Raw genomic sequence first — 16,697 nt, forward strand, 5'->3', positions numbered from 1 at the left:
CCCTTCCTCTCCACGTTTTTTTTTTTTTTTAATATACTTATTTTGCTATTAGGGGAGGGGAATATCAAATGAACAAGATCACTTTTAAATGGTAGTTTTTATAAGATGTTATAAACTTGTATCTTTTTACCATTAAAGTGCAGTGTATGTTCCTTCGTGATATATTTAGGATATTTAAATAAAAAACAGGGCTTTTGTACATACTATCTCCTCTTTGGGAAGAACATCCTTGGGAGAAGTTTTTTCACTGGGGCCAAAGTAGTTTTATTTTTTCCCACCAAATGTAACCAACCACCCCACAACTTCCAGCACCTATGAGCTCCCCTTCACAGAGGCACAACAAGCAAAAGTAAAAACAGGCTATCAGTTCTGAATAAGGAAAGAAAAGAAATGTAGCAGGATAGAACGAGGCTAGACACCAGCCAAGGCAGCGTTTCTCCAAGTGTGGTCTGTTGCGCTCCTTCGTCAGCTCAGCTGAGGATTCACTCGCCCACCCAGCCCGGTGCTGCCGCTGCTCCCCACGCAGCCCAGGTCATCCTTGCACACTGTTACCTTGAGAAACTCGCCCTCAGGTGGTAGGGGGAGGACTGCATGTGAGCCTCCTGAGGCCCAGGCTCCACATGTCCTGGCCTGGGGCAAAACAAACTGACCGGTGTGCTCTCAGGTAAGACTTTATTGTAGACCTGGCTGGGAGAGCCCCCACTCCTTGTGAGGTAGGGAAGCAAGGTCGCAGCAGCAGGCAGCCCTTTCAGTGCCCCCTGCCCGGCTGTAGCCCGATCCACCCCACGCCTCAACTCCTTTGGTCCCAGAGAAGAGCCCTGCAGTGATTTTCTCTCCCCACTTCAGAGAACGGGGCTGTCTGCCTCTTGAAAGCGGGGGTTGACAGTGGTCGTGATGGCGCTTTGGTAGAGAGGATTGTGGTCCTGCGGAAAGAAGTTGCCAGTGATGAGGAAAAGTCCCAGGACTCCTCTTTTATCTAGTTCTAAGAAGCCAGCCTAGAACTTGAGCAGGAACCCCAGGAACTGATGGAAATGAGCAGAGGAACCAGGGTAAGCCTGCAGAGGAGGCACAGGCCTGGGGTGTGGGGTGTGTAGAAAGAATGGGGTGGAGTTGGGGATGGTGAAGCAGAAAGCAAAACCCCTGTAGCCAGGGGAAGCATGGAAAACCCCACCCAGTGGGGGAGAAGGCAGGCTCCTCACCTGCTTCCAGTTGAGATGCTGCCGCTCCTTTTCAAAACGATGGAATTCTCGGCGGTCATAGATCTCCACTGAGAGCCGATAAGCGAGGACCAATCCCAGTCCCACCGCCACGATGCCCCCCACACAGCCCAGCACAATGATTCGGGTGTGGTCTGCTCCCTCTATGGGGAAGAAACAATGGACTTGTGGGGGCCAGGGCCTAGGAATTGATCACCCGTCACCCACAACATGTCCAGCCCCATCAGCCTCCCTAGTCTTGCCTGTCATTGAAAACAAAGGGAACTTCCACAGGATCAGGGTTATCCCAGCACTCAGGGCCTCAGCCAGGTCCACTTGATCCAGCATCTGCACTCTGCTTGCTTCACAGCTCTGCTTCAGTCCCCAGCCTGATTGCCTGGCGTTTTCACCTCCAGAGTTCTGGCCCCCTACCCATTAAACTTGCAGGACTTCATGTGGCATGTCCACAGTATCCCTGCCCACTTACCCTCTGGAGGTCTCACTGTGAGCACAACTCTGCCTCCAGCTTCATCCTCTGCCAGAAAGAAGAAGAGCTGGTTGTCCTGGGTTCTCTCTTTACACCAGCTGTCATCCAGGGTAGGGGTCAAAACCAGAGTCATGTTGGCGTGGGCACACGCTGTGCTGCAGTTCCTGGCCAGGGGACCAGTCCCAAAGGCTTTGCACTCTGCGCAGTCCCTGTCCAGTGGGTACCAGTAAGTTACCAGCTGGGCAGTTGTCACCCAGATGACCCACAGAAAGAGCAGGTGGGCAGGAGGGGCTCAGTGAGCCCTGTTCCCGAGGTGCAAGGCCTGAGGGCTCACCTGTGTGTCTCGCATGGTGTCTTGCAGCCTGAGCATTGATCACAAAGGGCACCATAGTAGCCGTCGTCGCACTGGCAGCGGTCGCAATTGCAGTGTCCGTGCCCATTGCAGAACCCTCCGTCAGGACTGACACAGTTGTCCGTGTCGCCACTGCATTCACATGCTCTGCCCGTGCGGTTGGCGTGACAGTGACACACTCCACATTGGCAACGGCCAAAGCCTGAGGTAGGGCCACACAGAGGGTGACAACCATCCTCCACAGCCACTGGGCACCACATGCCATCACGGGCTGCCTAGAGCTGATCTGCTCCTGTGCATCCATTTCCCTCTCGAGTGTGTCAGACAACTTCTAACCCCTACATCACAGCCTGATTCCTGCCCTTGGTATCAAGAAGTTCCCAGAGCCTCAACGCCCTTGGGGGGCCACTCTGACCCCACCCTTCTCCCCAAGTCTCCAGGTACCTCCACAGAGGATGCCTTCATGTCGCTCACAGCTGGCATCGTCACACTCGCACAGGCGTCCAGAGCTCTGTCCACTGCAGGTGCAGCGTCCACACTGGCATTGTCCCCTCCCGCTGCACAGGGGCCCTGTGCCGTTGGGGGCCCGGCACCCAGACTCCAGATCTGGGGAGGATAGCTCAGCCTCCGAACACTCACAGAGTCGACCCAGGCGGCCGGGGACACAGCTGGGAGGGGAAGGGAGGAGGGAAAGGGGGGATCAGAGAATTTGACCATGTCTTGACCTGCCTTTCCCCAAACCCTCTAAACCTAAGATCTCAAGATAGCTGGAGAGAGAGCGAGGCTGAGAGGAGCATGGACTATAATGGAGTTCCGAGGAGTAGAAGAGCAGGGAGAGTTGCAGCAGAAGGAAGAAGCTTCAGGAGGTGAAAGTCAGGGTCGAGTCTTGGAAGGTCTACGAAAAAGATACCTAGAGACAGAGTCGCGGGTGGAGGGATGGAGGACGAGGTGGGAGTACGGGGGAGCCATATGGGTGAAGGGAAGTAGGCCCTCACCTGCACACCCCACACTGGAGGTGCCCCTGGCCATCACTGCAGTGAGGAGCCTGGAGCTGGGCGTCGCTGCAGTTACAGTCACACACTGTGTGCAACTCCACAGTCAGCTCCTCGGAGAAGCCACGGGCTCGGAACCTCAGCAGATGAGGCTCTGGGAGGCAGTGGGTAGCTTGGAAAGTAACCCAAAAATTCACCTGAGGACAGGGCAGGGGGGAATCATACTAAGAGAACCGTGAGCACACACACTCCTGTGCACATACACACATCGCAAAGCCATTGGTCATCCAGAACACTACTTAGCAAATGAAGGGGCAGGGTCATGCTAACACCCATCTCCTAGAAACATTTGAGGAAGCTGCTCATTAAAGTGTCTGAGAAAGGACAGGTGGAGGACACCCCAGGCTTTTTACATTGTTTCCCAGGCCTGTACCCCCCATCCCCTCCTGCCTGCTCAATTTCCCGCTCCCATCCCCACACCCTTCCTTCTCACCGTCTGGTTGATTCGGACTTGGTTGCACTGTACCCAGTCGCCAGCTTCACTCAGTCTCTTCTCAGAATCCCCACATTGAGATTCATAAGAGATGCGGACCCCCGGAGGGAGAAGAGAGTGTTCGTGTTCGAGGGTCACAGTGGATGACAGTCTCTGGGGAAAGAGCGAGAGAGAGTGACCATGTGAAGGCCAGTTACAGCTCACACCCTCTCCAGCTGTTCCACATTCTGCCAGAACCCCACCCTCAGCCCACCTGGGGGCTCCTTCTGCTCTGCCCAGTCAGGAGGAGTTTCTGCAGGAAGGACCTGGGATGGCCTTGAGCGAGAACACAGGGTCCAGAGGTTTCCAACACGGCATCTCAGTGCCGCTGTGGCAAAGACCTGGTGGGGCTCAGGGGCTAGCCAGCGCTGTACACATGCAGTAGCTAGGTTTTTCAAACCTCATGTCTGGACATGTCATCTGTGAGCATACAAGGTCTAAAGAACACATTCTTTCCATTGAGTTTGTCCTGGGAAATTTGATATTGTCTCACATTTTCTCACCATGGGTTTAGAACACAGTCTCTGTTATCAAGAAGCCTACAGTCAAGTTGCAGAGATAAGACCTAACCCCAAGAAACATGAATTTTTATGGTTCTGTCTACCTGTAAAATTCCATGATTCCTGTGAAGAATATCTCTGAATTATTGATAAGCTTATAGTGAAGGCAATCTCCAGATATGACATTCTTTGTGTATAGACAAGTGCCAGCCCTTGCATCTGTTATCTGTGTGATCTTGGGCAAGTCACTTAGCCTCCTCCCCATGGATAAAACTAGAGTAATAGTTTCCAAGCAGGGAGGGGGTTTAGTGGAGTAAATGAGACAGCAAACAGTGTGTACCTGGGATGGTGCTTGGCATGAAATAAAAACTCAATCAATATTAATTCCCTTTCTTGCCCAGAGCAGTGCTTCATGCTCTGTAGAAATCAGCCACTTAAGATTTATGAATGAGTGCAAGACTGAGTGAGCTGTTAATGACAACCACACACACAGACTGTGGGCAGGAGCTGTGGGGTGTGATACCAACAGGCGATTGTCCTCTTGGTTCTGCCATCCTACCTGGGGGTCCCTTTCCACTTTCCCCAGTGCCCCTCCCCCCCAGCCCCTCACGTTATAAGCATCCATGATGAGCTGCACCACATTGCTGGAGTCCTCACTCAGCTCCCCCACTGCAGACTTGGGAATCAGGTTACTCAGCTCCTGCAATGGGGGGAGTTGAGGGAAATGGTGGGTCACAACTCTCAGGAAATAAGCTTGCCGTGGGCGGGGGGCGGGGTGGGACTCTGGAAGGAGGGCATATCGGGAGAGGAAAATGGGCCTTTGAGGGAGCTGAGAAAGGCTGGGCATGGGAGGGTTTGGCATTCACACAGCTCTTACCCGGTAGACAGGTAGTGTGGCACTGGTGACAGCAAAGATGGGCTGAATGTTTGCCGCAGACAGGGCCTGGGCTACTTGACCCACAGAAGGGTAGTCCTGGAGCAAGGAGTGGGGACAAGGTGAGTACCCCAGGCCCCCCTCACAGAATGTAAGGTACCCTGAAAATCCAGGGTTCCACCAGCTAGAAGGAGGGGAGGGGCTGGGAAGTAGAGGGACATGGAGAGGAGGAGCTGCTGAGGAGGATGGCAGGGTGGCCACCATAAGGACAGTGAGGCTACAGGGAGAGGTCCTGGGAGAAGAGGTGTGGCTCCCACGGGGAGGGCGGGGAAGGGTGGTGACTCACAAACTCTGGGCTGCGACTGTAGAGGCCATTGCTGTCCAAGTGGCAGTGCCCGTCGCTGGGCATGAAGATGCCGCCCAGCTTGCCGTCCCCAGCTGTGTGGAATGTGTCATCTGACGTGAACACCAGCAGGCGGGACACATTTCTCCAGCCAATCTGCTTCTGGAGTGGGGTGGGTGGGAGGCTGTGCACCTGAGCACGGAGGGCCCTTGAGCTACCCCCACCAGCTCTACTAGCCAAAGATGTGGCCGGCCTCATTCTGACTCAGTTTGTCCATCCCCCTGTCTCCAGCTCCTTGCTTCTCCCCAAATAGGGTTGCTGCTAGTAGAGGCCTTGTAAATTAGAAAAGTATGCCTCTTCCTCTAGACATTTCACTCCAAACCACCAGGAAACTGTCAAAATAAATGTGCAAACTACAGGGACTATAACACAAAGGGCACCCCTAGAACTGTGCACTGACTAACCACAGCTGCCCATCTTGGCTCCAACCAGCTCATCCAACTCAAAGACCCTCCCCACCCCCTCACCTGGCAGAGGGCAGCCTGCAGAATGGCATCAAAGCCACCTTCGGGCAAGTCCAGGTTGCCGGACACGTTCTGGCGTCCCACCTCCCGCTCGAAGGCCTCTGCATCCCCAGTGAGGGACAGCACATGGTGAAAACTGAAGGGTGGCTGGCAGCTCTCCAGCCGGGAGGGGCAGGGGTGACGAAGCTTGGAGGGCACTGTGCTCACGAAGGGCAGCACCGTTTTGTCCACGAAGGAGCCAAAGCCTGGGAGGAGTCATGAAGGTAGTGCCAGATGTCACTGGGTGGGGGGCCACTGCTAAGGACTCAGGAAGAGAGTCCCCAAGAACTGGGGTGGGGGACAGTCACAGAGGAGCTAATGGGAGAGGGTGCTCCTAAAGGGCCAGGGACCCAGGACCCAGCAGGGGCAAAGGAGCGAGTGCACAGGCTCAGGGAAGTGGGGAATGGATATGAGGAGGAGGACATGATGGGGGCAGGCAGGGGTTTGGTGGAAGCTAAAGAAGCCTCGAGTGTGCAGTGTAGTAATGGCAGCAGCAGCAGAAGATGAAGCAGGGATGGTGGACAGAGGGATGCAAGCAGGTGCGGCAGGGATGGTGCACTTAGACCTTGGCCAGGAGACGAGGCATCAGGGGAGTGTCCAGGTGGCACGTCTAGGGCATCTCTGATGCTGGTAGCTGTCTGAACAGGCTCTCCAGATTCGGGGACTCAGTTACCCTTCCAGTAAAATTAGGGGTACTACAGGATCCCTAGCTCTGACCTAGAAGATGTCTCTGGGGATAGATATCAGGAACCCGTGGCCTGGCCAGGTCTGTTAGAAACCAGGAGAGGGCACAAGTGTTTCGCCCCTTCATTTCTACGCCCCAGGTAACCGGCTTGCAGGAAAAAAACCTCAGGGCAGCCTCTTACCTGAGTCTGCCTGCTCTCTCTCCCCTTGAGAGCACAGTTTCACTTAAATAAACCCTCGCTTTACTTTCTTATCCTGTGTTTAGTCACTCAGTGGTGTCTGACTCTTTGGGACCCTATAGACTGGAGCCCACCAGGCTCCTCCGTCCATGGGATTCTCCAGGCAAGAATAATAAGTGGGTCGCCATGCCCACCTCCAGGAACCCAGGTCTTCCTCATTGCAGGTGGATTCTTTTTGTCTGAGCCCCCATGGAAGCCCAGGACTACTGGAGTAGGTAGCCTATCCCTTCTCCAGGGAATCTTTTCGATTATTTTCTTGGAGTGTGGGGGGTGGGCAGGAGAGGGCAGGTGAGGCCCTTGTGTGTCCTAGGCATTGGCAGAGGGTGGGGTGCGGCTGGTTAGAGGCAGAGGGCAGGCAGGAGCAGGCAGGGCTCCGCGGGGCTTACCGATGCGCACGGAGTCAGTGACCTCCTGCAACCGCACCAGCAGCGCGTGCCCGAGCTGTCGCACGCGCTCCAGGTCGTCCTTCATGGAGTAGCTCAGGTCCATAAGGTAGTACAGGTCCACGGGGTATCCCTCAGCTCGAAGGAAGCGGACCCGGAGCTGCTGGGGCTCCCCTGCGGGTAGAGGTGATGGGGAGGTCAGCGGGGCGCGGTGGAATCCCAACCCCCGGCCTCACTGCCCATCACCCCTTAACTCACCCGGCCGCAGCGTGACCCGGACCCGCTGCGGCGCCAGCTGGGTGGCCCCCTCGCCGCGGGTGCCCTGGCTGAGCGGGTCATCCTGCAACACCTCCTGCCGGCCGCGGGGCTCCTCCAGCTCCCCCAGGAGGCAGCCCCGGGCCAGCAGCTCTTCTCGCCGAGCACAGCGCCGCGCCTCCGCCTCCCCGGACGCTGTGAAGTTCTGCGCGGCAAGGGGAGGCGCGTGGGGAACCCTGATCCCCCGAAACCCTCAGCCCGGCTCCCGGAACCACCCTGCCGTCCTGGCCACTTCCAAGCCCTCCCCTGTCAGGCAACTCCCTGAGCCCCGCACCCACCCCCAATTCCCTCCCCTCCCTTCCTTCCACAGCTACCCTCGAACCTCGTACTTACTTCCTTGTCCAGAGCCCACTTCCTACAGCATCTCCCTTCTCCTACCCTCATCTCGACACCCCCTTTCCGCCAGATACCTACCTCTCACCTCCCACAGCAGGACAGAGTTCCTGCTGAGATCTTAGGGACCTCACTACCATTAAAAAAGGAAGAACCTGTCCTCCTAGTCCACCCTCGCCCTGCCCCGCCTTTCCCTGCTGCAAACTCAGGCCAAAAAGGGAAGGGGGTCAGATTAAGACAGTTTCTGGGAAGGGAAACGATAGGGACAGAAGAGAATACCCCCTTCTCCTCAGTGCGTCTGGTACCCCGGGACTGGCTGGGGAGCCACAGGGGAAGGAAATGGTTAGAGCAGCTTCTCAGCTGGCCCAGGTGCCAGCCAGGCTCTGGTCTGGGGACTGGAGGAGACTGACTCGCATCCAGCTGGCCCAAGAGTCCCTGCCTGGCTCCTCTGGCCTGGCACCTCTGCTCTCTGCCTCCCACTGACTGTGTCTTCCCCTTCCAGGCCTCCCAGATTCACTACGTGCCTTTCTCCTGGACCCACTCAGCTCTGGAGCTCTGTCTTCCCCCCATGAGTGTGCCCGCCTTTCTTATCTCATCTAACTCCCCATTTCCTGTGAGACGGTTCTGCCCCATCCCCCCAGCTCAGGCACCCCTTTTGCTCTGCTACACCAGAGCCCTGTCTCTTTAAGGCATGAACAAAGAACAGCTTTGTTTGACCAGCCAGGAAGACACCCTCTCCCCCACCCCCCACATCCTTCTTGCCACTTAGGTAGTTCAAGCCTTTGCCCCAAAGCCCATAGGCTTCCAGCTCCTTCCAGCCTACCCTCCCAGTCATAGGCTGCTGCATACCCAGGAACACACCTCCACCCCCAACCCAGATCCAGAAACCCAATCACACACTTTTGCAGTGGACTGACCCCCAACATGATAGTATGTGGAGTTGGGGCCTTAGAGAATAAATTAAGGTTAGATGAGGTCATGTGAGTAGAGCCCTCATGATCTGTTGATTAGATCCCTATAAGAAGAAACACCAGAGAGCTTGTCTGCAGCCCATTAGCAAGCCAGGAAGAGAGCTCTCACTAGGAACTGAATCAGCTACCACCTTGATCTGGGATTTCACATCCTCAATCAATTTGTTTGTAAAATAAATTCCTGTCACTTAAGCCCCCCCCACCCCAGTCTATGGTATTTTGACAGCCCCAAGCTGACAAATACACTTTCTCATGGATATACCCACAAAAGATCCCTCTCGCTATACACAAACAAGAGTTCAGTAAGAACATGCTTCCTCCAAGTTTAAGGTCACAAGTCTTCTCCATATATACACAGATACACAGATGCAGACAAACATGTGTGCAGAGGACTCTTGCATGCATGTGTGTGCCCACACACATGCAATCACAGACAGAAGTCATATGTGCACAAACTCAGTCATATACAGGACTACAGAGCGTACCCAGAACGTCACACATGTACCCACACAATCATACTTGTATATCCAGGTTGCACACATTCACACACACACACGGTTCAGAGGTCACAGGCCGATCTTTACCAGTTGCTTGCACCATGCACAGCTCGGGTGTGAGAGGATGCACTTTTGGCAGGAGGGAGCTGGCTGGCAGGACCCTGGCAGGGACAGACTGGGATCCCTCCACTCTGTGGCCTCCTGTGGGGATGAGCTCTTGGCGTCCAACTCACTTTCACCTCTGCTCAGGGCCAGCAGGAAAACAAGGACCATTGACAAAGCCACCATGGTCTGTAATAGGATATAAAGGGGGTCACGTGGGTCCTCAGGAAGGGCCCCCAAACTCTTGGTCCTCTAAACTTAGCCTGTGGTTGTCCCTCTGAAAACTCTACCCCAACTCTTTATCTCCCCCCATAGTTTCACTTCCCCCTGTGGATTCAGCAGTTTCTTCAAAATGGCAGGAAAAGGCACGTCTCAGGCTGGGGTAGGAGCCTTGGAAAAGACCTGTCCCTCCCGTGTGCAGACTTTATGAGGCCAGAGTGGGCAAAATGGCCTAAGCAAGAGTCTGGAGAGGGGACATGGATGCAGGAAGGTCTGCACATAGGGCTCTTCACCAATTCCAAGCTATAGTGGAAAGAGAACAAAACAGAGAGGAAATGGACCAGGTCTGGTCCAGTCTCAGTCACTCACTGGCTGGTGTCAAGTCAGACTTTCTCTCTGAGCCTTAGTTTCCATAACTTAAAGTAAGTGAGCTGAAAAAAATAATCTGACAGTCCTTTTAGCTTTCATAACCATGGATTCTAAAGGAAGAGGGCCAGGGGCTCTAAATAAGGGGGGTGGGAAGTCAGGGATTAGGAATGAGAGGAAAGAATGCTGGAGCAGATGAGGGAGTATGTGAAAAAGGCAGGGAAATCAGCTGTAATTGACCAAAATGACAGCAAGAGGAATAACAATTAGACCTTAAGAAGAGCTGTCTAAAAGTCTGAGATAATGAAGAAAGGAAGGCCAGAGTTGGTAAATTTTTCTCTTTACTGTACATTGCACAAAGGGGATCTAGAGTTTTGGAGATAGAGCTTGAAGTCAGGGTAATTCCTGGAATGACCTATATGGAAGACCAGGCAAATTTGAGAATTTTAAAAACTTATTAATTGGGACTTCCCAGGTAGTCCAGTGGTTAAGAATCCACCTTCCAATGCAGGGGATGCAAGTTTGATCCCTGATTGGAAAACTAAGATCCCACACGCCACAGGGCCACTAAGCCCACACGCTGCAACTAGAGACCCCTAAGATTCCACATGCCACAAGGTCACTAAACCCACATGCTGCAACTAGAGAGGCCTCTGTGCATCTCAAGTAGAGAAACACCTACTTGCCGCAACAAAGAAGAGCCTGCACACCGCAACCTAGCACCGCCACGAAACAAAATGGAAACTTACTAATTAAAATTTGAATAGGCAATTCAATATCACATTTCAAAAATCAAAAAGTTAATCCCAATGGCCATTTTTATAGAAATGCAAAGGTGATCCTAACATTCATATAGCATTGCACGAATAGCCAAAACAATCTTGAAAAAGAAGAACAAAATTGGAAGACTCACACTTCTTACTTTCAAAACTTACTACAAAGCTGCTGTATTCAAGATAGTGTGGTATTGGCATGCGTGCTCAGTAGCTTCAGTCATGTCCAACTCTTTGTGACCCTATGGACTATAGCCCGCCAGGCTCCTCTGTCCATGGGATTCTCTAGGCAAGAATACTGGAGTATGTTGTCACGCCCTTCTCCAGGGGATCTTCCAACACAGGATCAAACCCACATCTCCCGTATCTCCTGCACTGCAGGCATATTCTTTACCCACTGAACCACCTGAGAAGCCCATAGTATCAGCATCAGTTCAGTTCAGTTCAGTCGCTCAGTTGTGTCCGACTCTTTGCGACCCCATGAATCACAGCACACCAGGCCTCCCTGTCCATCACCATCTACCGAGTTCACGCAAACTCACGTCCATCGAGTCGGTGATGCCATCCAGCCATCTCATCCTCTGTCGTCCCCTTCTCCTCCTGCCCCCAATCCCTCCCAGCATCAGAGTTTTTTCTAATGAGTCAACTCTTCGCATGAGGTGGCCAAAGTACTGCAGTTTCAGCTTTAGCATCAATCCTTCCAAAGAACACCCAGGGCTGATCTCCTTTAGAATGGACTGGTTGGATCTCCTTGCAGTCCAAGGGACTCTCAAGAGTCTTCTCCAACACCAGGGACAAGCAAAGAGATCAATGGAATAGAATTGAGAGTTCAGAAATATACAAATCTAGACTTGCCTGGTGATGCACTGGTTAAGAATCTGGCTGGGGACACAAGTTCGATCCCTGATCCAGGAAGATTCCACATGCCACGGGACAACTAAGCCTGTGTGCCACAACTATTGTGCTTGAGCTCTAGAGCCCGCAAGCTGCAACCACCAAGCCAGTGTGCTGCAACTCCTGAAGCCCATGTACCTAAAGCCTGTGCCTGCAACAAGAGAAGCCACCCCAGTAAGAAGGCCACGCACTGCAACAGTAGCCCCTGCTCGAAGCAACTAGAGAGAGCCCTTGCAAAGCAAGGAAGACCCAGCCCAGCCAAAAGCATTAAATAAATAAAAGAAAGAAATATACAAGTCCATCCCTGTATGGCCAATTGATTTTCAACAAAGCTGCCAAACCATTCAATACAGAAAGAAGTCTTCAGCAAAAGGTGCTAGAATGACTGGATATCCACATTTAAAAGAATAAAGTTGGACTTCTACCTCACAACATACACAAAAATTAACTGAAAATGGACCAAAGACCTAAGTATAAGTTCATAAACTATAAACTCCTAGAAAAAAATATAGGGGTAAATCTTCATAATTTTGGACTTGACAATGGATTCTTAGCTATGACATCAAAAGCACAAGCAACAAAAGGAGCTAGATAAACTGAACTTCAACGTTTTAAACTTTTGTGCTTTAAAGGACATTATCAAGAAAGTGAAGAGACAGACCACAGGATGGGAGAAAATATTTGCAAATCACATATCTGTCAAGTATCCAGAATATATAAAGAACTCTTACACCTCAACAAGAAAGAGAAAAACAACCTACTTTTAAAATAAGCAAGGGACTTAGATGTTTCTTTAAAGAGGATTGATAAGTGAGGAACAACTGAGTAAAAAATGCTAAACATGATTAGCCTTCAGGGAAATGCAAATCAAAACCACAGTGAGATACCACTTCACACCCACTAAGATGGCTAGACTTAAAAAAAAAAAAAACACACAGAAAATAAGTGTAGATGAGGATGCAGAGAAGATGGAACCTTCATACATTGCTGGTGGGAATGCAAAATGGTACAGCAACTGTGGAAAACAGTTTGGTGATTCTTTATGAAGTTAAAGCACAGAATCACCCTGGTACTTGACAATTCTACCCCTAAGGATATCCCTAAAAGAACTGAAAACGGATGTTTAAGCAAACACAGACTTGTGCAGGACTCTTCATCGCAGTACCATGTACAATAGCTGAAAGGCAGAAACAACCCACCTGATGAGTGCCCACCAGAAATGCCTACCTGATGAATGGATAAAATATGGCATAGCCATACAACGAAATATTATTTGGCCATAAAGAAGAATGAAGTATTGATACATGCTACAACATGAATTAACCTTGAAAACACGATGTTCAATGAAAAAAACTAGTCACGGACAAGCACACATTATACACCTCCATTTATATGAACTAGCCCAACTAGGGAGAAAGCAATGGCACCCCACTCCAGTACTCTTGCCTGGAAAATCCCATGGCAACTTAGCAACGGGTTTGCTAAGAGTCAAACACGACTGAGCGACTTCCCTTTCACTTTTCACTTTCATGCATTGGAGAAGGAAATGGCAACCCACTCCAGTGCTCTTGCCTGGAGAATCCCAGGGACAGGGGAGCCTGGTGGGCTGCCATCTATGGGGTCGCACAGGGTCGGACACAACTGAAGCGACTTAGCAGCAGCAGCAGCCCAACTAGACAACTCCATAGAGACAGAAAGTAGCTTAGTGATTGCTAACAGTTGGGGAGAAGGGGAGGATGAGAAGTGACTGCTTAATGGGCAGTTTCCTTGTGAAGTGAAGAGAAAGTTCTGGAACTAGATAATAGTGATGGTTACATAGCATTGTGAATGTACCTAATGCCACTGAATTATACACTTAAAATGGTTTAAATGATCAATTTGATGTGTATTTTAGCACAATGTTAAAAATCAAAAAGTTAAGATCGTGAGAAATGCCCTCTCCCATTCCCAATCCACCCGTGTCCACACTTACACCAAGCAAATAACCATCATTTATTAGTATTTTTTGTTGCTTGTCATCTTTCAAGAGATTTTTAGTGTATATACAAACTAACATGAACATACGTATAGTCTTCAAGTGCTAGAATCCAATGATGGAATTCCACAGATGCTAGAATACTTGGCACCCAGTTTTGCATCTTCCTCAGTTTCACTACTTTTCTTGGAGTTCCTACTGCCCAAGAAATAAAGAAATCCCTTGTTCTGTATAGATTTCCATTGCACGGATATGTCATGTTGTATTTAGTCTTTGTGATGAGAATTTATGTTGTTTCTAATTGTTCACTATTATAAACAATACTGCAGTAAAAATACCTGGATTTATCATTTCACAGGTGTGCATGTTGTATTAATAGGATACACCCTGGAAGAGGATTTGTAGGGTTAATAAATAGGAATCATTTGTAATACTGGTGAGCAGTGCGGGCATAACCGACATGACCTCCTGAAGGGCTGCAACAGTTCCCACAACCATCAGCAGTGCATTTGAAATGCCAGCTCACTCTTTCAGGAAGCATCAACATCCTTCTCAGCCTGGGCTGAGACTCAGTACCAGACACTCGACGAGGGGTGTGGGGAAGGGGTGGGGTGTCAAGCCGCTGACCGCTCCCGTCCTGCTCCCCACCACCTGTGACCTCAGGCGTAGTAGATATATATTTAACAGAGCCTCCACCCTCTGCAAGAGAGACAAGCTCAGGGCTAATCCTCTGCTTAACCTCAGGCTTGCTGGCTCGGCTCGCCTGTGGTTGCCCAGGCTGGGGATGCTACAGCACGAACAGAGTTTTGACTCATCTCTCACAGGTGGGGCTCTGGGCCACACTGGTTCCCCAGGAGTTGCTCATCTCCCCTAAATGGGGCCCCAGACATGTCCCCCCAACCCCCTTCTCCCCTCCTTGGGATGCAGGACTTGCCACCAATTGTATCTTAATCTGTCTTTCCCTTTCTCTCCCCTTCCTATTCAGAAATCTGATTACACCTCTAGTCTGCTTTTCTCTTCTCCATTTCTTTACAGTTCTTCATTTTACTTCCGTTCCCCCTCTGATCCTAAACATAGAATGGAGAAATCTATTTCAACCCCGTTTTTTCTCAGATGGAAACCTGAATCCCAGAAGTGGTGAGTGACTTGCCCAGGGTCCCCAGCGAACTTGAGCAGAGGCAGGGGCTGACACCGACCAGGTCTCTCACTTTGTGCTGCTTTCCTCCCCTCCAACCCAGGCCCCATCTTCATGGGAAGTTTCACCTTCTCTGCACCAGTCCCCATGGGCTCTACCTAATCCCCTTTCTCTTTCCTTGGGGTCTTCTTTGATCTTCCCCCTTCGCTCCCTCTGGGTTGTCCATTTTCCCAGACTTAATTCTGACTCCAATACCCTATTGCCCCCCCAGCAGCTGAGAAAGAGAGCATCCTCCTCACCCATCCAGAATTCCCAAGTCAGGAGGAACCTCTGCTGCCCACTCAGCGTCACGAGGAGGAGACAGAACTGAGCCACTGAGCCACTGTCTCCAAGGAGTGTGGGATCTGCCCAAGGGGAGGAGGCCTGAGGGGAGCACAAGGCATTAGCAGGCGTAGCGGCTGGGGAGTAATATAGGGAGAACCTTACCTTGTATTAGTCCTTGACACATAGCCGTAAAGCAAATGATGGGCTCATACATCCCCGCCCTCCTTTTCCTGTCTCCAGTCCCACTCTTGGGAAACCAACCCAGGAGAGATGGGTGGGGGGAGGGAGGGTTTGTGAAACTCGGTGAGGGGAAAGGAACAGGAGATCTTGGGAATGCAGAGAAGATTTCAGAGCCCTTCTCAAGACTCAGCTGAACCCTGGGTGTCTTCGGGCCACAGCCCTCTTCCCAGGAGGCTGGGACCAGGTGGGGCCTGGGTGGGTAGCGAGAGGAGGCAGAAGGGCTGGTGCCCTGGTACTCACAGGTGCGTGCTTGCGTGCGGAGCAGCCCTTCCTCCGGCAGTAGCAGCAGCCTTTGTGTACTGATCTGGGAGGCTGCAGAGGAGGAAGTGACACACCCCGGGGTGGGGGAGACTTGGGGGTGGTGGGGGTGACTGATCTAGGAGACCACGGAGCAGATAAGGGTGAAAACAGGTCAAGGGAGTTGGTGACACAGGGGTCTGGAAGAAGGAAGCTCATCTACTGAGTACCTATTGTGCGCTGGATGTACCATCATAATGTTATAATTCATTCTCACAAGAACCTCATGACATAGGTGTGAAACTTCCCCCAGCCCCCTAATTTTACAGACGTAGAGGCTTAGAAGTACAAGGTAAAGAATTTTGCCCGAGATCACATAGTTAGCAAACTAGCTGATCTGGATTTAAATCCAGATCTGCCTGCCTCCCAAATTGATGATTTCTCTACTTCCTCATACAGGAACATGATGGGAAGGAAGAAATATGGAGGCAGTAAGTACTGTAGGAGGGGGATGTTAATGACTATTGTTCTTTCTGAAAACCTGGCGCCCACTGTCTTAGAGTGGGTGCTTAACTACATTGACTCTGGAGCCAAACTGCCCAAGTTCAAATCCCTGGCTCTGTCACTTACCAGTAATGGGGCCCCAAGTTATTTACTTACCATTCCTGTGGCTGCTTCATCTGTCAAGTGAAACTCATATGATTGTTCTGAGAATGAAATGAGATTATTTGTATCAATTGTTTAGTGGAGAAGGTGGCACTTATCACTGGCTGGATAAGAGTGAGAATTGATGGGTGAGAAGTAATAGAAATGGGAGAATGAAAAATTCAAGATCCAGACGCTGGAAAGCTGGGAGACATTGGCACAGGGCCAGGCTCAAAGGATGAGGTTGGGAGTCCAAGGAGTCAAACAGTGGTGGAGCCTGGGATGGGGGTGGCAGAGGTGAACTGGGCAAAAATGAGTACCCACATGGCAGCTGGAGTCGGGCAAGGATGAGGCTGCCGGGAAGAGGTTGAGGCCCGCAGTTGACCACGGAGTTTTAAGAAGGAACTGGACGTGATGTCTGTTCACAGGTCTGTCTCCTCTACTGTGCAGGGACCACAGAGCCCATCTCCTGGCAGGGTGTTCAATGAACACCAAGTCGGGGGAGGGGTGTAGCTGCCAGAGGAGC

At 51.4% G+C, this 16,697-nt stretch overlaps 1 protein-coding gene across 2 annotated transcripts; it reads right to left on the reverse strand.

Annotated features, from left to right (window-relative positions):
- Positions 1 to 239: 239 nt before the first annotated feature.
- Positions 240 to 15,624, reverse strand: ITGB7 (integrin, beta 7). Of its 2 annotated transcripts, XM_010857913.1 has the most exons (16): positions 15,530 to 15,621; positions 15,025 to 15,148; positions 9,349 to 9,552; positions 7,404 to 7,605; positions 7,149 to 7,319; positions 5,804 to 6,045; positions 5,280 to 5,438; positions 4,937 to 5,032; positions 4,670 to 4,759; positions 3,521 to 3,673; positions 3,031 to 3,224; positions 2,480 to 2,703; positions 2,018 to 2,237; positions 1,684 to 1,892; positions 1,200 to 1,360; positions 240 to 923 (listed from the first exon to the last, which is right to left on the reverse strand). In XM_010857913.1, exons 3-16 carry the CDS (start codon positions 9,547 to 9,549, stop codon positions 843 to 845), a joined length of 2,403 nt encoding a protein of 800 aa, XP_010856215.1. In that variant the 5' UTR covers positions 9,550 to 9,552; positions 15,025 to 15,148; positions 15,530 to 15,621; the 3' UTR covers positions 240 to 842. The 2 variants fall into 2 exon arrangements, with proteins under 2 accessions (XP_010856215.1, XP_010856214.1); XM_010857912.1 differs by lacking the exon at positions 15,025 to 15,148 and having other exon boundaries at positions 15,530 to 15,624.
- Positions 15,625 to 16,697: the final 1,073 nt, after the last annotated feature.

This window comes from Bison bison, unplaced genomic scaffold (genome assembly GCF_000754665.1).
Source record: "Bison bison bison isolate TAMUID 2011002044 unplaced genomic scaffold, Bison_UMD1.0 scf7180017864383, whole genome shotgun sequence".
Lineage (NCBI taxonomy): Eukaryota > Metazoa > Chordata > Mammalia > Artiodactyla > Bovidae > Bison > Bison bison.

Excerpts from the sequence above, each read along its gene's own strand:
- ITGB7 (XM_010857912.1), bottom strand. The coding sequence starts at position 9,549 with ATGGTGGCTTTGTCAATGGTCCTTGTTTTCCTGCTGGCCCTGAGCAGA. Across the intron at positions 7,606-9,348 it reads GTGCATGGTGCAAGCAACTG|AACTTCACAGCGTCCGGGGA; the intron begins GTAAAGATCGGC and ends CTTGCCGCGCAG. Across the intron at positions 5,439-5,803 it reads TGCAGGCTGCCCTCTGCCAG|AAGCAGATTGGCTGGAGAAA; the intron begins GTGAGGGGGTGG and ends ACCCCACTCCAG.